Source organism: Cyphomyrmex costatus, unplaced genomic scaffold (genome assembly GCF_001594065.2).
Source record: "Cyphomyrmex costatus isolate MS0001 unplaced genomic scaffold, Ccosl1.0 scaffold20, whole genome shotgun sequence".
NCBI lineage: Eukaryota > Metazoa > Arthropoda > Insecta > Hymenoptera > Formicidae > Cyphomyrmex > Cyphomyrmex costatus.
Window position 1 is genome coordinate 1,023,124 of NW_017276039.1, and position 18,715 is coordinate 1,041,838.

An 18,715-nucleotide genomic window follows, 5' to 3' on the forward strand; every position below is an offset into this window, starting at 1 on the left:
TGCGTAAACGTGAAGATGCTTTAACCTGTTCGATGAAATTGTAACGAGAAATATTGAAATACCATACGTATGAAAACGTCTGTTACAAGAAAACAAGGTTAGTTAAAATAAATGTCTACGTGAAAATTTTATATTAAATTTATGATTTTAATTCGTTTCTAACATTATACTCATTCAGGATATTATGATACATTTGGTATAAAAAATATGTATACGTATACATATATACAAAGAATATAAGTAGAAAATGTTTTTCGTTATTTACCAATAGATTTTATGGAAAACTTTTCATTGAAATTTTTCTTTAAAATATGCAAAATTTATATTACAATATTTATTATAATATATATAACACTTATTACGCTCATATTTTTATAAATGTGAGTACATTAATAATAAAAGTTTGTAGTTCTTTTAAAAATATTAAAAAACAATTCTTCTCAACAATTCACTTTTGTGTCTTGCATTGCCGTGTGATAAATACTTATTGCTAGTCAAAAAATTACAGCATTTAACAATCACTATTTTTCGAATTTTAGACCCTATTTCTATACTGTCCTATAGACAGTGTTTTTATAAGTACCTTGAAACGAAGGTTAGTCATAATTTGATACGATCAACGAATAGAAATGGAAATGGCAAAAATGTAAGTCCTTGACAAAAATCTGTAACATGCGAAAACTATTAAAATGTAGATGCGATAAAGAGTGAACATGAAATTTTATTAGTAATATTTAAGAGTTCCAAAATCACTTATTTCAACACAAAATATTTTATTAAAATTATAAATAATAATGAGACGCAATAATTAAAAACAATAGAAATTGAATAGGTTACGAGTCTAAGTTAGGATGTGAGATGTTCTTTAATATAAACAAAATGTAAAATACAAAAGTTACAAAAGTTAAAAAATACAAAAGTTATATACAAACGTTTCCACGTTTGTGACTTTTGTATTTTACATTTTGTTTATCATGTATTATACTTATAATAACTTATACAAATATTTTAAATATTTTATTGTTCTTTATTTATTTATATAATTAAAACCAAACATAAAACTAGACAAAAAAAACAAAATTTCACCTATATATACCTTTTTTATTAAATATAATGTTAACATAATTCCTAATCTAATATATTTAGATCTGGCGACAATGTAAACTTTGTAATTAATGGAGCACCATACTCAAGTACGTATATTGTTTGTACTCAATGTGTAATTAAGAAAATGAAAAATTTTTTATTGTATCTTTTAAAGTCAAAGTAACATAAAAGCAAGTTAAAGAAATCAATTTTAAATACGGTAATAAATTTAATCACAGAACTTATCGTATGGTTTAATGGTAAGGAAACATTCAATACGAAAGTTAATCATATAAATAACATACAGCAAAATTAGAAAACTTAATTATGAAACTTTAACTGTAATTGTAAGCTTTAGAAATAAAAAATAATATGTAAGTTAAGAAAAAATTTTACGAGTCGCTATTATAAAATTGTAAAACCTCTTCCAGTATTTAATAACAGTATACCCGCTGACACGTCTCTACTTGTCTTTATCCGCGAATATGCGAAACTTCGAGGCACTAAAGCGATGTGTTATGAAGGGGATTGCGGTGCCTGTATCGTAAATGTAATATTCAAGGACAAAAGTATAGCTGTGAATTCATGTCTTGTACCAGTACTGATTTGTGACGGGTATGTATGTGCTTATTAAAGAGAAAATAAACAATCCATCTTAATTTCTAAAAAAGTGTTATGAATTTCTGTAATGACGTTACATGTGAAGCTATAATCTGCGGTACAAAAAATTCATCATATCTAAACGTTAAAATTTTTTTCTTTACATTCATATGTATTTAATTTATATTTTATGCTAATTTCTTAATTTCTGAGTGTACCGAGACTATATTAATATTAACTATTCTTTCATTCAATATTATGTCACAGATGGAATATTTATACGATTGAAGGTATAGGAAACAAGTTAGACGGTTATCATAAGATTCAAACTGAGCTTGCTAAATGGAATGGTTCGCAATGTGGATATTGCTCACCTGGCATGGTTATGAATTTGTATAGGTACGAAATATTAAAATGTGGTTAATTAATTTGTAATGTTAAATAAATGTTATATATTATATATATTTTTATGCTTTTTTCTCCCTTTATGATAAAATTCTTTCGGAATTGTCGGGCGTAGAACAAATTCACATATAATAAAATATCTTTAAGAAAAATTAATATTCATAAAAATATATTAGTAAATGCATCCTTGTAACTAATAATTGTCCAATTATAAACAAACAAGTTGCAAATTAATGTAACGAATAAAATCGTAGAGAATTGCTACGCTTAGTACAAGTAAAAATAATATTCAATTATGGATAACACTGAATGTTTGTAAAGTAACAACTCTGCATTATTATAATGTATTTGTTTTTTCTACTTTGCAGTCTCGAGTTAAAAAACGGTATGACTATGAAGCAGATTGAAAATTCATTTGGTGGCAACATGTGTCGATGCACTGGATATCGCGCAATTTTGAAGGCTTTTAAGACATTTGCCTCCGATGCTACTTCAATGGAATCGAAGGCCGTTCACGACATTGAGGTAATTGTGAAAAAATTTTTATTCTTGTTTCCACATTTAATCTTTATTTTAAATTACGTTTTTTTCAATTTCATTTTATACTTGTTCACAAAAATATTTGACTTTGGTATTACAGCAAGGACCATTTAACTTTACTACTAATAGCATTGTTCCTATCTGAATGTAAATATAATAAAATTTGCATTACAGGAGTTACACAAGACTAAAGTTTGCCGGAGACACAAAATGTGTGTACGTACTTACTACGATAAGCATCATTCTGATGGAATCACAATGTTGAGCATAAAATTAGAGGACGCATACTTTTACAAAGTTACCACAGTCGAGGCTCTATTTGCGTTATTAAAAAGCAATCCACAGGCAACGTATATATTGAATGGAGGAAATACTGGACATGGTAATTTTTCTATATTAGATTATACGAACACACCTATATATAGAATATATAGAATAAACGCTGGGGCAGTCACATAGTTGTAAAAATCGAATTTTTCTTTTCTAATATAACATTAACGTTTCGTTATTAAAAAAAGTGCACCGTCATTATCAAATTGTTTATCTTAAAAAGTATCGAAAAATGTACCTATCCACAAATCTGCTACTGTCAGCCTTGATATAGATATATAACATTGTGGAAATTTAATTTGCAGGTATTTATCGTTCGGGCAAGAGAGATATGTACATTGATATAAACAGCATTCCAGACATGAGTAACATTACAAAAACTGATTCGACTTTAGCACTAGGAGGAAATATAACCCTTACCATGGCACTACAGACATTCCAAAAATATTCTACAGAAACCGGATTTAAATATCTAGAACAATTGACCGAGCATATAGAGATGATAGCAAATGTTCCCGTACGAAATATTGGCACCGTAGCAGGGAATTTAATGTTAAAATACGAGCATAAAGAGTTCCCATCCGATTTGTTTCTGATATTACAGACTCTCGGTACTCTGGTATACATCTTGGAAAGTCCTTCTCAGAAGGAAAGTTTATATTTATGGCAATTTCTGAAGCTCGACATGCACCATAAAATCATTTATAGCGTTGTATTACCAAATCTTACTGATCAGCACATATACAGATTCTATAAGGTCATGCCTAGAGCCCAGAATGCTCGCGCTCATGTCAACGCTGGCTTTCTCTTCAAAATCGATACCGACGGCAACGTAACAGAATTTTTTTAATTGTTTATATTACGTTATCATTAACTAGTCACTCAAATTTTAATTCTTTAAGTATCATTTGTTTACTTTTGTAATATTTGTCAATAAGGTGTTGGAAATTCCTGACATTATCTTTGGTGGCATCAATAAGGATTTTTATCACGCAAGTGGCACGGAGATTCTATCGATGGGAAAAAATCTCTTTGACCAGCAAGATTTAAAGTCACTGTTACAAATGTTATCTGTGGAGCTACAACCTGATCATATGCTCCCGAATTACTCACCAGAATTTCGCAAGACTCTTGCCATAGGATTATTTTACAAGTTTATGTTAAGCATTAACCCGAAGGTGATACCTTTTTATCATGGTGGAGGCACGTTATTAAAACGAAGTCTCTCTTCAGGTACTCATAATAAAATGGTGTTTATAATATTTTTTTTTATATTTCTATTATAAAAATTTTTATAATTTTTTACCGTTCATATACATAATTATATATTTATATGGCGATAGCTAAAAAGATATAAATTTCGCAAACAATTGGAATGCATTTATGAACAACATAACATTTTCATTAGAGATTTAAAACATTTCGGTACGAAAGTTAATTGTATACAAATTATCTGCAAAAGAGAATTCAAATCCAGAATAAGAATCTTTGCAGTGTAAACATCATTAAAAAGTACATTCTGATTGTTTCCGAATCGTATTGCAATCTTTTTATGTATGCATATTACAATTCAATCTTTTACTCTGATGGAAGATCATGAAAAATTCTAAGATCATAGAAAACACTGCTCGTGACAATGTGCACTAGGAGCATTGTGAGGCACTACTGTCCTACATCACTACTCAGCACTACTATACTACTACACTAGCGCAGTAGTGCTGTAGTGTAGTGTACAGTAGTGCTGAGTAGTGCTGTGGTACAGTGCTCAATAATACTTTTCTACAAGGATGTAGTCATTACTCATTATGCACTAAATTTATTGTTAGTTTGGAACAAGCCTTCCCTATTTCTATTTAATAACTCTCTTAATGATATTGTTGATTTTAATATTATAGAAGGATTGAAACATGGCCGTTTTGGATTGTTTTATGTATAAATCAATAAAAAATGTTCGTAATATATTACTTTTAATTGTCCAAAGTTATGCATCCAAAATGAACATAATTTTTTAGGTTTTCAAGAGTTCGATAGTCATTTAGACAAGTGGCCAGTGGGTATGCCTACACCAAAGTTAGAATCTTATGAACAAACAGCAGGTGAAGTCCTATATTGCAATGATCTTGGTCCATATCTTCGAGAAGTGTTTTGCGCTTTCGTTGTTACCAAAATCGGTAATGGCAAGATCATGTATATAGACGCAAGAAAGGCGCTTAAAATGAAGGGCGTAGTAGATTTCTTCAGCGCCGATGATGTACCGGGAAAGAATTTGTGCATTTCTGCCGCCAGTAAGTTGACGTCCTTGCCAGAGGATGAATTGCTGTTCGCCGAAAAGGATGTTTTGTACGCCGGCCAACCGGTCGGCGTAATTGTCGCGGAAACGCAAAATTTAGCGAATGAGGCTGCGGATTTGGTACAAATTATATATAGCGCAGAGAAAAATCCAGTAATAAGTATTGAGGATGCTATTAATGCGAATGATAAAACTAGAATCAGGGAAAGCGTCAATATTCCAGCAAAGAGGAAAGGTAGAAATGACATTAATAATATTTTATTAAATCGTTTTTTTTTTTTAAATTAAAGTAGAGATAATGTTGCCAAAGCAAACAGTTACCCTAAAAATAAAAAGATAGTACATTGAAATAAAAGACCATTTTTTATTGTTTTACAGGTACCGATATTGAATACGAAATAAAGGGTGTCTTTAAATGTAGTAGCCAGTATCACTATACCCTAGAAACTCAATCCTGCGTATGCGTTCCTGTGGAGGGTAATATGAACGTCTATCCATCGTCACAATGGATGGATCTCATTCAAGTATCGATCGCTAATTGTCTTAATGTCCGGAGTAATAGGTAATTAATTTATGGTGTCAATCACTTCTGTGTTAAAAATAATTATTTTAGTTTTTTTGGAATAATATAATTTATACTATAATAGAATTAGAAATTTAAATAATTATACAATGTGTTTGACAAGTAATGTAAAATTTTATCGAATTGTGGTAGAATGGACTAACCTGAGAAGTACGGCCCTGTACCGTTTTACAATTTTCGCAATAGTTAACGAGATTTTAATTTATAAGTATATCAGAATTCGCCCGATCCGCTGCCAAATGCAAGCGCGCGGCTTCATAGGACCACCCCCATTGAGGCGCATCACGCGCTTTTGTCGTCGTTAAGCATGCGTTTTTTACAACAAGCGACAATGGTCGTCGCTATACATGATTCGCGAATACTAGGCCGCTTGTTATAAACAAGGGTGATTTGGATATTTTTAAAAATTAATACCTCGTTAACTAAAATTGCGGAAATTGTAAAATGATATAGGATTTTCTTCTCAGTTTAGTCCATTCTAGCCTTATGCGACAAAATTTTTTATTACTTGTCAAACACCCTATATTTGTATATATATATATAATGCAAGATGTTCTTAAGCTTTACTATTAAAGGTGTATTTTATTTACATATATGTAAGTAAGGCTAAAAGTACAATTTTTACGAATTTAAAAATGCATATGTTATGTAAAATATTATCATTAAGGTACTCTATATGTATTACAAAAATTTTAACATTTATGTAAAATTTGAAAATATATTAAAATTTAATTAAAAAATGCCAATATGAGCCGACACTGGATGATAATGTGTATTAAATATTTCTTTATTGTAATTGGATATACGTTTCGATATCTGCTTGAGAACCTCTTCAGTATATTGGAAAGTTAAAATAATAAATTTTTTATTTATTATTTTATTATTTTAACTTTCCAATGTACTGAAGAGGATCTCAAGCAGAGATTGAAACGTATATCCAATTACAATAAAGAAATATTTAATACACATTATCATCCAGTGTCAGCTCATATTGGCTTTTTTAAATTAAATTTTGATTTATTCTTCTGAGCCTCTAATTAGGTATTACTTAATTTGTTAATAGTACATTGTGCAACTAGGGAGCATAATAGGCGTTTTCCGACGAGTGCGCGTTTGACGCCCGAGCGAAGCGAGGGCTGCAATTCGCACTCGTCGGTAAACACCTGTGCTCCCGCGATGCACATACTATTTTTTCACACTCTGAGCGCAAAATTATACTATTTTTGCTCCATATATTGCGGGAGCAAAATATCACTTTCTCTCCCGAGGGAGCAAAATAGCAATTTCGCTCCCTCTGTACTATTTTTCTCCCTAGGGAGAGAAAGTGCTATTTTGCTCCCGCAATATAGGGAGCAAAATTAGTATTTTGCGCTCAGAGTGTGAAAAAATATATTGTCATAATCTTTCTTTCAATATAAAAACATTTACATATACAGTTGGAGATAAAAATACTTAGTGTTACTCGAAAATGTAATATTTATATATATACATATATAGATATGTATACACATATACACAATATGAAATAAGAACTAAATCACATTTCCTTTTTCTTATAGAATGAAATAAATTAATTTAAGGGGAGGTTCTCATCTAGCGACCCGAAAATAAGGTAACTTTCTTGAATTTTTTTCTCATGGTAGCATGTAAATTATCAATTCTAATTTTTTGGCACATATTTATCAAGTATTTAAGTACAAAAATAAATTTTTTCAATGCTTAATATAGTGAAGAAAATGTTTTATGCATGCTGCAACGTGACCGTGTGAAAAAAATGTTGGTTGATTACAGCTAGGATTGCGGTCGAACGGATGATCTAAAACGAAGAAACCAAAAATTTTCTTAAAATATATGATATTTGTTGGAGCTTGAACCTATAAAATCGAAAAAATATCGAAAATTGAAAAAATGACATGCATTTGAATTTTAAATGTCGTTTTTTACGTTTTTGTTCGCTCTTCAAAGTGCTATAAAAAATCGAAAAAACATGAAATACCAGTCGCATTTAGGTTCATCCTCCAATAAATTTAATTTACTTTAAAATAAAAAAAAGTTGACCCGATCCGTCAATTAGATCTTGAGAAATCGTGGCTACAGTTTTGAAAAACAGTATTTTTCAGAAAACGCGTTTAAAGTTTTGATAAGGGTTTTCTTTATGTAAATCGAAAAATAATGTACCTTTCGGTTAATCGGCTATTCCTGGACCATACATTTCCTCCATCTCGTAATGTAGAGAGGATAAGATATCGACGTAAAATACTCGTTACCGCGCGAACTCAATTTTAGTCGATTTTAGTGTAAAAAGGTGGGTTCGCTTTTTGTACCACAACTTTTTTTTGTCAGCCAAACTTTTTCTGGCGTTTATGGGGGTTTATTCTACACATAATAAGCTATCAAAAAACGCAAAAATAATTTTGACATTTTCGGGTCGAGTTTCATGAGAACCTCCCCTTAACAATATAATAAGCATTTCAAAATAATATTAGCAAATGCAAAAAATAAACTTAGCATAAATTGCGTGAATGTAATTTTTATTAGCATCAATGTGCATGTCAATCGACTTGGTGGATCGTATGGATCAAAAATTTCACGCAACACGCAAATTTCATGTGCTTGCGCATTGGTATGTCATAAACTGGATCGTCCAGCGCGATTCGTCACAACGATAGAGAGCAATATGCAATCGATAGGCAAAAGATGTTCTGCGCGACAAGAATATGAGATTTGGGTAAACAACAACGGAGCTATACAGTATCTCGAGTCGAGACATTGGAGCAACTGTGGGTCTAGTTTCAATGAACCACAGGCTGCTATGATAGCTTCTTACATGCAAAGGTATTACAACACAATATGCAAAGCAAATAAAAATATATGTAATACATTATTTTATAATAATATCATGTTAAATGTATATATACTGGGTAATAGAGAGAGAGAGAGAGAGAGAGAGAGAGAGAGAGAGAGAGGCAGTGGCGTATAGTCAAGCTCTAGTTGGACCTGGCGGCGGCGCCAGGGTACTTTCTTCGGAAAGCCAAACCTGGCGGTGCGGCGCCAAGGTTCTTTCTATATAATTATTTAAAACTAATTTTTATAGTTTGTGTAATAAGCCAAATGTAGTTTACGTTTCTTAGCTTTAATAACTTGTACACAAGGACTCAGTTGTAATTAATGAAGGTTTATTAATTAGTCTCCATAATCAACAAAACAAAGTTAGTAGCAAGAAGACAAACAAGAAAGAACCAATAAGAGAACGCAATTGTAATCTTCATACAACTTAAACGCCTAAACTTCCTATAGCTTGATACACCTATAGATCACTTATTCCAACAGCGATAAAATCAGAAAAAGAAGCATTTATATATTAAATAAAATTTGAATTTCGACATGACCTCATGGCGATAGCGTAGCTATAGTAACCAAAACGTCAAATCATACTATATAATAGATGTAGGCCATGTATTCAGAACGCGCTCACAACGATGTTAGCGCTCTAATAGTTTACGTTACGCATACTATAGAATTTCAGAGATAAAAACGCGTTCTGAACATATATGTAATACTAGTATATTGCTAACGGCAATTAAAAGCTGCCGTAAACATCACGGTGCAGACGATCGCTTCTCACTTCCACAATTCGTGTACTTTCGCAATGTTCATGCGAGTGTTTCTAACCTTTTTCATCATATACGTATTCAATAGTGAAGTTGAGTTTGTTATTTGACATATAAAAGGACCGATAAGAGTTGAAAAAAGGAAATAATGCCGCGATCTTGTTATTTATGTAAAAGGAAAAGCACAGAAGAATTCAAAATACACGAATTGTCGAAGCGAGAAGTCGATTTTCTATCTCACTATGTTGGCGCACACTCCACTCTCAAAAAGAGGCTGCGTTAGCAATATAGTAGTATTACATATATGGTTCTGAATACGGATCATAGACTTTATGCAAGAAGACTAGTCTTCTTAACTTTATGTAAAAGGGTCGCTTGCGGATCAATTGACTTCGATCGCGCATCTCACGACTATATTCACTCTCCTATCCTGCTATTCCTGCCAAAATGCTGTACGTATACCGTGTACGCATAGTTACGTGATTTTCAAATCCATGGGAAACAGGATCGAATTCTAATATAAATAAAAAAAAGGAGCAGAATCTCTTGTAATGCTCGAATCGATCATATACGCGTATAATTGTGCGACATCGTAATTCACGATTGTAACTTTTTATAACACCGCAATTTGGACTAATCCATACGAGAACCTCACGACGCAATTGTAGTTTTCTTTAATTCTTTTTGGTCCTTCGTTCGGTTTGGTGCGGATTGATGTTTGGAGATCCTGCAACCGTATAAAACAAATAAAAAAAAACAAAACAAACAAAACAAAACAAAAAAACAATAAAACAAATAAAACAAAACAAAAAAAAACAATAAAACAAATAAAACAAATTATTTTAATTAACAATTATAAAATAATATTCAATAATTAAGTAAATCAACTTTTATCGTTAGCAGCTGCTATTTAACCGATACTTGGAGGTTCACTGGATTCGACGTGAGAACCGATTTACCGTCTAACACGTTTTGTCGGGCGTCAGGATCTACGGAAGGAGTTGCTATAATCGAGAATATGATGGAACATATTGCAAAAGTGACACGATTAGATTCTGTACGGGTCAGATTGGAAAACATGAATAATGTGGATAAACCTGTTTTAACAGGTATGATGGACGATTTGATGGCAAAATCCAATTATTTGAAGATCTCGGATGATAATCATTACTACAATTTACTCAATCGTTGGAACAAAAAGGGAATTGCTCTGGTACCAATGAAATACTTGATAACATATGATGAAGGACAATACAACGCAACGGTGTCGATCTGCGCTCGCGATGGTACGGTATACGTGACGCATAGCGGTATTGAGATCGATCAAGGTATACATACGAAGGTACGTAAATGCATTGGTTTATATCTAATCAAGTGATTTCAAACTTTTTATTTAATTATTAATAAACTAATAAAAAATTACTTTTAAAGATTCTATTCCTTTGAAAATCTGAGCTTTATAAATTTATAAAATTTTAATAGGAAACGTTGTTATTTAAGATTCCTATATCTTTAACATTTTTTATTTTTAATACAAATTAATTATTTTATAACCTTCATGAAATTAGGAAAAATTTAATTTAGTATTTAAGACAAATAATTCTTGTATACCAGATAGCTCAAGTAGCAGCTCGTACATTAAAAATTGATATTAACAAAATCACCATTAAACCAAGCAGTAATTTAACGGCACCCAACGCGTCAACTACAGGACACAGCATTACCACGGAAAACTGCGGATACGTAAGAATTTAATTCATCTCCATCATTTTAAAAAATAATGTTGTATACATATATACATAAAGTAACATACACATCGAGAATGGAAGGTCTTGGATCAGGAAATATCTAGAAAACAAGGTATATTTAAAAATAATTTAGACAAGGGTTGCAGGGTTTAAAAGATCTACTTACTGATCACATTTGTTTGATTTTTGGTAATGCTGCTGAGGCTAGACCAAGGTCACATCAAAATGGGAAACCTGTATTTTATTTCAGTACTTATTATAACACCTGATGTCAAGATCCTATTAGCATAGAACATTTTAAGCTATACATTGGCTAAAATTGACCAAACGTTGGTTATATCGGGCATAAGTTGGCCAATATTTCCCAATGTAATGCCAATATTGGTCACTAGGAGTTAGGCGCAGACAACTTTACGTAAAAATGCTGATATTTATCAAGCAAAACTTATTTATTCCAAAAATTACTCTTACATGTTTCGGTTCATTTTTTAGCCTTCTTCAGAGACAATAAAAAATTACATAAATAAAATATAATTTAAAGTTGATAAAAGATTAAAGAATGTTTAAACACCGCGAGCTCCCCCACAACCTAGAAATAAAATCAGATGACAATTTCATCTTAAAGAACACAATAATATGACCAATAAAGGCAGAAAAGAAAAATTAATAAATAGAATGCCTGAAATGAGGGAAATAATTTCCCAGAATTTCTTAGAAAACTAATAACTTCGAATTGAATTTATCATAATTACGATTATTTTACCGGAAGATAGGGAGGCTCACCATGTTCACAACGTTACTGTATCGCAAACACTCTCAAAACCGGTCTTCAGAATAATTTAGGCCAGTCTGTCTCAGACACAGTGAGTCACAACGATTTGTTAGATGGTATTAAATTAAAATTATCAAATTGCAGATAACAAATGTTAATACTCAACTACTGTGCACAAACGGAGACTGACTAGTCATACGCGTGACACACAACACGTTATTTATATCCTGTCTATGATCGGGAAGTAGACCTTGGGAAGCCTCTCTATGTCCGTTTGTAAATTAAGTCCGTGTGCTTGTCTACTGACAGATATCATTTCCGAAATCAGTCTTTTTCTATAATGTGGTTCATCATCCAATATTCTGACGTTATCCCAATCAAATTCATGATCCTCATGCAGCCGGTTCTGCCGATAGATAAGATTCTATGGATCAATCACCTGCAGATTCGAGAAACGGGTATAGGCCTCGGATATCGGAAAGTGGAAGAGCCTGTAGATGTCCTATGCTTCATATGAAGAGACAAAGTGTCAATCATCATCATCATTAACATAATATTAAACCAACAATGTACAGCCAATATAAAACATTGAACAAAAAATGAATCCACAATATTGTTTCAATAATATTGTTAAACTAACATTGGTTAAATATGACTAGGCGTCTGCCTTACAATATTGGACCCATATTAGATGTGTAATTCTTATTGAATGTTTATTATTGGCTGTTAATTTATTTCCAAATATTGCACCAATGCTTTGTGTTACTAGGGGAGCTTTTTAAAACACTACGTAATAAAGAAAATATTTTTATTTTTGTACTAAAAATATTTGTGAAAATAAAAATAAAAACTGTAATGTTCTCAATCTTGACAAATATTATCTACGTCATGGTCCTGAGAAACATTTAAGAGGTTTAGTTGTCGTCGCGTCAATTCGACCTCATAAGTAGTGCCGGCGGTAATTTAAATTTCAAACTTTATGAATACTTAAGGAAAATAAACTTTAGTCTAGCGTTTTCCAAAAACTATTGACATCAGCTATGAGATTCTGGAATAAAAAATAGGGTATCCAATTTGTGACATTTACCTGACTTTGATGATGCCACCCTAGGTCAAACAGATATGATCAGTAAATAAATCTTTTTAAACTCTACAAATTTTAACAAATAATAGAATCTTATTTTACGACCGTACATTGTTAAACAATAACAAGAAAGAAGGAAGCACAAAGCGAAGCCTATCGGTCAAAGCTAGATCAAGATGCTTATTATCATTAAGTGTGAATTTATATACCGCGTATGTAGTTCTGTCAATCGCGTGCCGAACATTTTTTCAGACTTACAATGCAACTCTAAATAACTACCGCGGTAATATCACTTTAGTTAGATTGACAATACAATCTAACAAATTTCGATGCTTATAGCATCTTATTAGATCTTAATAATATGTTGAAAGACATATATTAAAATTCAATATTTAAAGTAATGATAATTGAAAACTGTGAAAAATAAGATTGCGAAGAATATCACAAGTTGGCGTTTCGTCCCGGCTTCCACTACTGGACTCATCAGTAAGGTAATGTAGTGGGAGCCGATAGTTTGACCGATAGGCTTTGCTTTGTGCTTCCTTCTTTCTACAAATTTTGTTTAGATTTCTCCCAAAAGTGCTTTGTTTTCGAGATATTCCAGTTCAGTATTTTTCATTTACCCTGTATATAAAACGTATAACTTGACATTGATTATTACATTTATTTCAGGCAACGGAACAAGCTTGCATACAAATTTTGAAGAAACTGGAACCAATAAAGGAAAAAATGGGAAAAACGACGTGGGAGAAACTTATTTTTGAAGCGTATCGAGAAGGCATTGATCTGTGCGAACGTTACATGTAAATATCATTAATATGATAGTGATATATCATATTGTGTCACAAAATATCACAAAGCACTTTAACATCTTTCCGAAAATATTGTACTTCCATTCCAGACAGCACAGTAACGTTTAAAAAATGTATTTAAAATGTACATGTTGTACGTTTTGGATATATTAAAACCATCCAGATTAGATCCATGGATATTTTAAAAACGTTTTAAAAACATCTAGTATTACTATGTATTTTAGACTTCTTAAAAAAGTCCATTTTAGGATGCAATGGACTAAAGCTGGACTAAATTAATATATTAAATAAAATTTAAACAATCCCCTCGAACTTACACGCTGGAAGCGAAAGATTTTTAACCCTTATCACTGCAAGCAGCATACTATTGTTGCTTGACGCTTACCGCTTGCTGCGTGATATATGAACTAAGCTTTAATTCGGTAAAACTTTTGCGTTACTGGAGGTAAAAGTGCGATCTTAAAAAAATCTTCACTTGGCAGGTCAGCGAAAGCATCACATGGAATTTCCTATAATTAATATTAAACGTAAGGTTTTACAAAATGTAAGATCTGAACATTTCTATTCAAACTTAAATATGATCCAAGATTTTGTTTCTTATAGTACAAAAGTAATAAATTGCTTATATGATATTGTATTGTATAAAATGAAAAATGATATTATATGTTTTTCCCATGTGCTTTTGGAAAAATTTCAATCAATAAATAAATTTGAACTTTGAATTTATATAGTGGAAAGAGAGAGAGAGAGAGAGAGGGGAAGAGAGAGCGCACAACAAAATTAATAAAGATTACACATTACATGCCGTTTTTATACATATATATATGTTTCTGTAGGCTGGTTACTGGACTAACGGAAGATAAGAAATCTTATCCTGTTTATGGTGTTACCATTGCCGAAATAAAAATCGATGTGCTGACCGGTCAGCATATTATTAGGAGGGTTGATTTGATGATTGATAGTGGTCTAAGCTTGAATCCACTAATTGATGTCGGTCAGGTGGAAGGAGCTTTCGTAATGGGAACAGGATTCTGGACATCTGAAGATCTGATGTACGATCCTGAAACAGGAATATTAATGAATAACAAATCATGGGTATGTTAAGTTAATCAAATTTCGATACACGTAATATCACCAAGACTCTACTACTTCGATTCAATGAGATTACCTAAAAAATATATAATTAAATTATCTAAAGTACATGACTATTTTCATAGAATTATAATGCACCAGGCGCGAAGGATATTCCTGAAGATTTCCGTGTATACTTACGCAATAACAAAGCCGACGCAATTGCTATCTACGGTTCAAAATGTAAGAATTGAAAATTTTTATTCAAATTTAAATGATCCGAGGTTTTGATCTTTATAGTACGAAAGTAATAAAATACTCTTATGATATGATATTGTATAATATGAAAAACTAATTTATTACTTTGTATGATGTAAATTTAAATCTCGGATGTTTCCTACATTTTTTGTATTTATGATTAAAAGTACGTAAAAATTTTTTTAGAAAAAATTTCATATAAACAAAAATTTAATCGATTTACAAGTATGCGTTTCAATACATTATTTAATTTGTTTAAAAAATATAACAAACAAATTTTAATTAAAATATAAAGAAAGTTTTTATTTTAAAATTTTATTTAGAATATTAGAATCAGGAATATTTAACCAATGATGTCTTGAATAAATACGAAAATGTGTTTGCAGCGATCAATGAAGCACCGCTTTGTATGAGTTGCGTAATTCCAATAGCGATCCGCAATGCATTGGATTCTGCTCGTATTGATGCAGGAAATAACAAATGGTATCAATTGGGTAAGTTTTAAAGAGAAATACATTTGAATCCTCTAACAATTTAATATAAATAAATCGCCTAACTTCGTGATTCGGATTAATTTCTACGTTTTTGGCAACTAATCATTTCATTGTCACTGCACTTTAATTCGGTGCTCGTATTAAGAAGAAAACATTTTTTAAATATTTTTACGAGATACAATCCAAAACAAAGTTTCCCCAATCTAGGAGAAACAAAAAAAAACAATAATTAAATATCTAAAAAAATTTAATTTCAACTTATTGCACTATGATTATTTTTTTGTATAAACGCAATTTTTTTCATTTATCATGATGATATTGCATCCTGAATATGTTTTTCTACACCTGTTTGCACCAAGGGGTACCAATTTTAGCAAACCGCCGTTTTTACTTCCTGGTTAATATTAATTTGCCAGATTTATAGAGTTTTAAATAGAAAAAAAATTGATAGTTGTTTGAAGCAAGATTCGGAGAATACAGAGAGTTTTTGTAAAGCTCGAAAAATCACTCAGGGCCGTGTTCGGATGCGTTTTGACCCGATTGATTGAATGTATCAACTTATTCTTGCTCAAGTTTGTAAACGACATGAATAAAATGATATACGGAGACACAGAAGGTGACGTTCTGAACGTATTTCAAAGTTGCTCTTTAAATGAAAAAAATACTCATTTTTATTTGATCGTAAATGGTTCGCGAAGAGTGGACACACCGTGACACACAAGATTAGATTTTTTTTGCAGTACAAATACATTGAATAAATTTCAATTTTTTTACACAATGTAAGTAACCAACTTGTAATAAATTAAGATTTTTTTCTAATTTTAATAATTGTTTTTCTATTTTCTGTAAGAAGGGAAACTTACTTTCAGGTTAATCCTTGTTTAAATCAACTTTTTTGCTCCATGATTCTCTTTGAAACTAAATTAATAAAGCCACAATTAAAGAGTTGTTTTTTAAAGTCTCGTTTTCTTTTAATCATTTTTCAGAATTGTTATATCAATAACATTCTTCATATTAATCACAGTTCACAGTATTCACGACTTATAGTTGGACACAATTATTTAAATTTTGTTGTTAAAAACTGAAAATGTTTTACATTATTAAATTCGAAAATTCATGTATTTAACCTGTATATAAGATATGTAGTTTCTTATAAAATACCAAAATATTAGTAAAATAATATTTAAGATACTTTAAAATATATTTCGTTATGTTTATAGATGGACCGTGTACTACCGAACGTATACTTCTAAATACTTTAACTAAAGTAGACATGATGGTTTACGAGTGAAGAAATGTAGGAATTGTTCACAACGAAACTGGTGTTTGAAATAAATTTTGTGTTTGGCTAACAATTTAATTGCTTCTGTGTAGAATAATTAAAAAATTTTGTTAATTAAATTTAATTGAAGTATTCATGTTTTGTTAATATACAAGAACTTTTATAGTAACAGTTGAATTATATAATGATTCGTTTAATTAAATATCTTTAAAATTGCTAATGTAAGTTTTCTCATTTACACGATCTTCATTAAATTCCTTTAACCCTAATATGCTGACATGTGAAAACGAGTTCGAGCTAGTGAGCCATTGAGTGCTAAGCTAAAAGATAAGATAAGTTGATCATAAAATTTTAAAAATTCATGTCGTTGTATACATATAAATTTGAAGCTCCTGATGATAATATTGTAACAGAGAGCGTCATGTGTTTCAGTCCTTAAACAGTTTTGTATTATTATAACATGTTCATTCATTTTTTTATTATAATAAAGAAGATTTGTTTGATATATGTATATTAGCACTTGATTCCTAGTGCCCTTTTCTCTCCGAGTTTATATTAGAATTAAATTGAAGACACAACAAATCCATTTGTCCTATTTGACACTGTTTATAATTATGGGAACAAACGTCATATGACGATATCATACGATATTGTAAAAACTAGTGTTCAAACTAGCGTATGTATTTGATATGTCCAGAGGAATTATTTACTGATAGTCAGTAAGAAAACGTGTAAACGTGAAGACGTTTAACCCATCCGATGAAATTGTAACGAGAAATATTGAAATACCATACGTATGAAAACGTCTGTTACAAGAAAACAAGGTTAGTTAAAATAAATGTCTACGTGAAAATTTTATATTAAATTTATGATTTTAATTTATTTGTAATATTATACTCTCTCTCCCTCTCTCCCTCTCCCTCCCTCCCTCCCTCTCTCTCCCCCCCTCTTTCTCCCCCTCTCCCTCCCTCTCCCTCCCTCCCTCTCTCTCCCTCTCTCCCTCTCTCTCTCTCTCTCTCTCATTCAGGACATTATGATACATTTGGTATAAAAAATATAGTATATATATCTAAAGAATATAAGTTGATAATGTTCTTTCTTATTTACCAATCGATTTTATGCAAAACAACTCTTCATTGAAATTTTTTTTGTAACAATATACAAATTTATATTACAATATTTATATAATATATATAACACTTATTACGCTCCTATTTTTATAAATGTGAGTACATTAATATTAAAAAAGTTTGTAGTTTTTTTTAAAATATTACCAACAGTTCTCAACAATTTACTTTTATGTCTTGCATTGCCGTGTGATAAGTTAGTATTTGTTATTAGTAAAAAAATTACACAGTATCTAACAATCACTATTTTCCGAATTTTAGACCCTATTCTATTTGTGTTCTGTAGACAGTGTTTTTATAAGTACCGTGAAACGAAGGGTATTAGTCATAATTTGATACGATCAACGAATAAAAATGGAAATGGCAAAAATGTAAGTCCTTGACAAAAATCTGTAACATGCGAAAACTTTTAAAATGTAAATGCGATAAAGAGTGAACATGAAATTTCATTAATAATATTTTAGAGTTACAAAATCACTTATTTTAACACAAAATATCTTACTAAAATTAGAAATAATAATGAGGTTCAATAATTATAAAATAACAGAAATTGAATAGGCTACGAGTCTAAGGGACCTATTCTGTAACTGTAACGATATCGTTAAATTATCGTTGCGCTGTT

The 18,715-nt window shown here is 30.9% G+C and overlaps 1 protein-coding gene across 1 annotated transcript; it reads left to right on the forward strand.

Moving 5' to 3' along the window:
- Nucleotides 1–1,582: 1,582 nt before the first annotated feature.
- LOC108773264 (xanthine dehydrogenase/oxidase-like) lies at nucleotides 1,583–16,975 on the forward strand. Its single transcript, XM_018539018.1, has 16 exons — nucleotides 1,583–1,701; nucleotides 1,954–2,085; nucleotides 2,460–2,616; nucleotides 2,806–3,013; nucleotides 3,267–3,793; nucleotides 3,900–4,194; nucleotides 4,974–5,486; nucleotides 5,630–5,813; nucleotides 8,373–8,669; nucleotides 10,346–10,787; nucleotides 11,060–11,188; nucleotides 13,722–13,852; nucleotides 14,698–14,956; nucleotides 15,079–15,175; nucleotides 15,577–15,684; nucleotides 16,905–16,975. Exons 1-16 carry the CDS (start codon nucleotides 1,598–1,600, stop codon nucleotides 16,973–16,975), a joined length of 3,654 nt encoding a protein of 1,217 aa, XP_018394520.1. The 5' UTR covers nucleotides 1,583–1,597.
- Nucleotides 16,976–18,715: the final 1,740 nt, after the last annotated feature.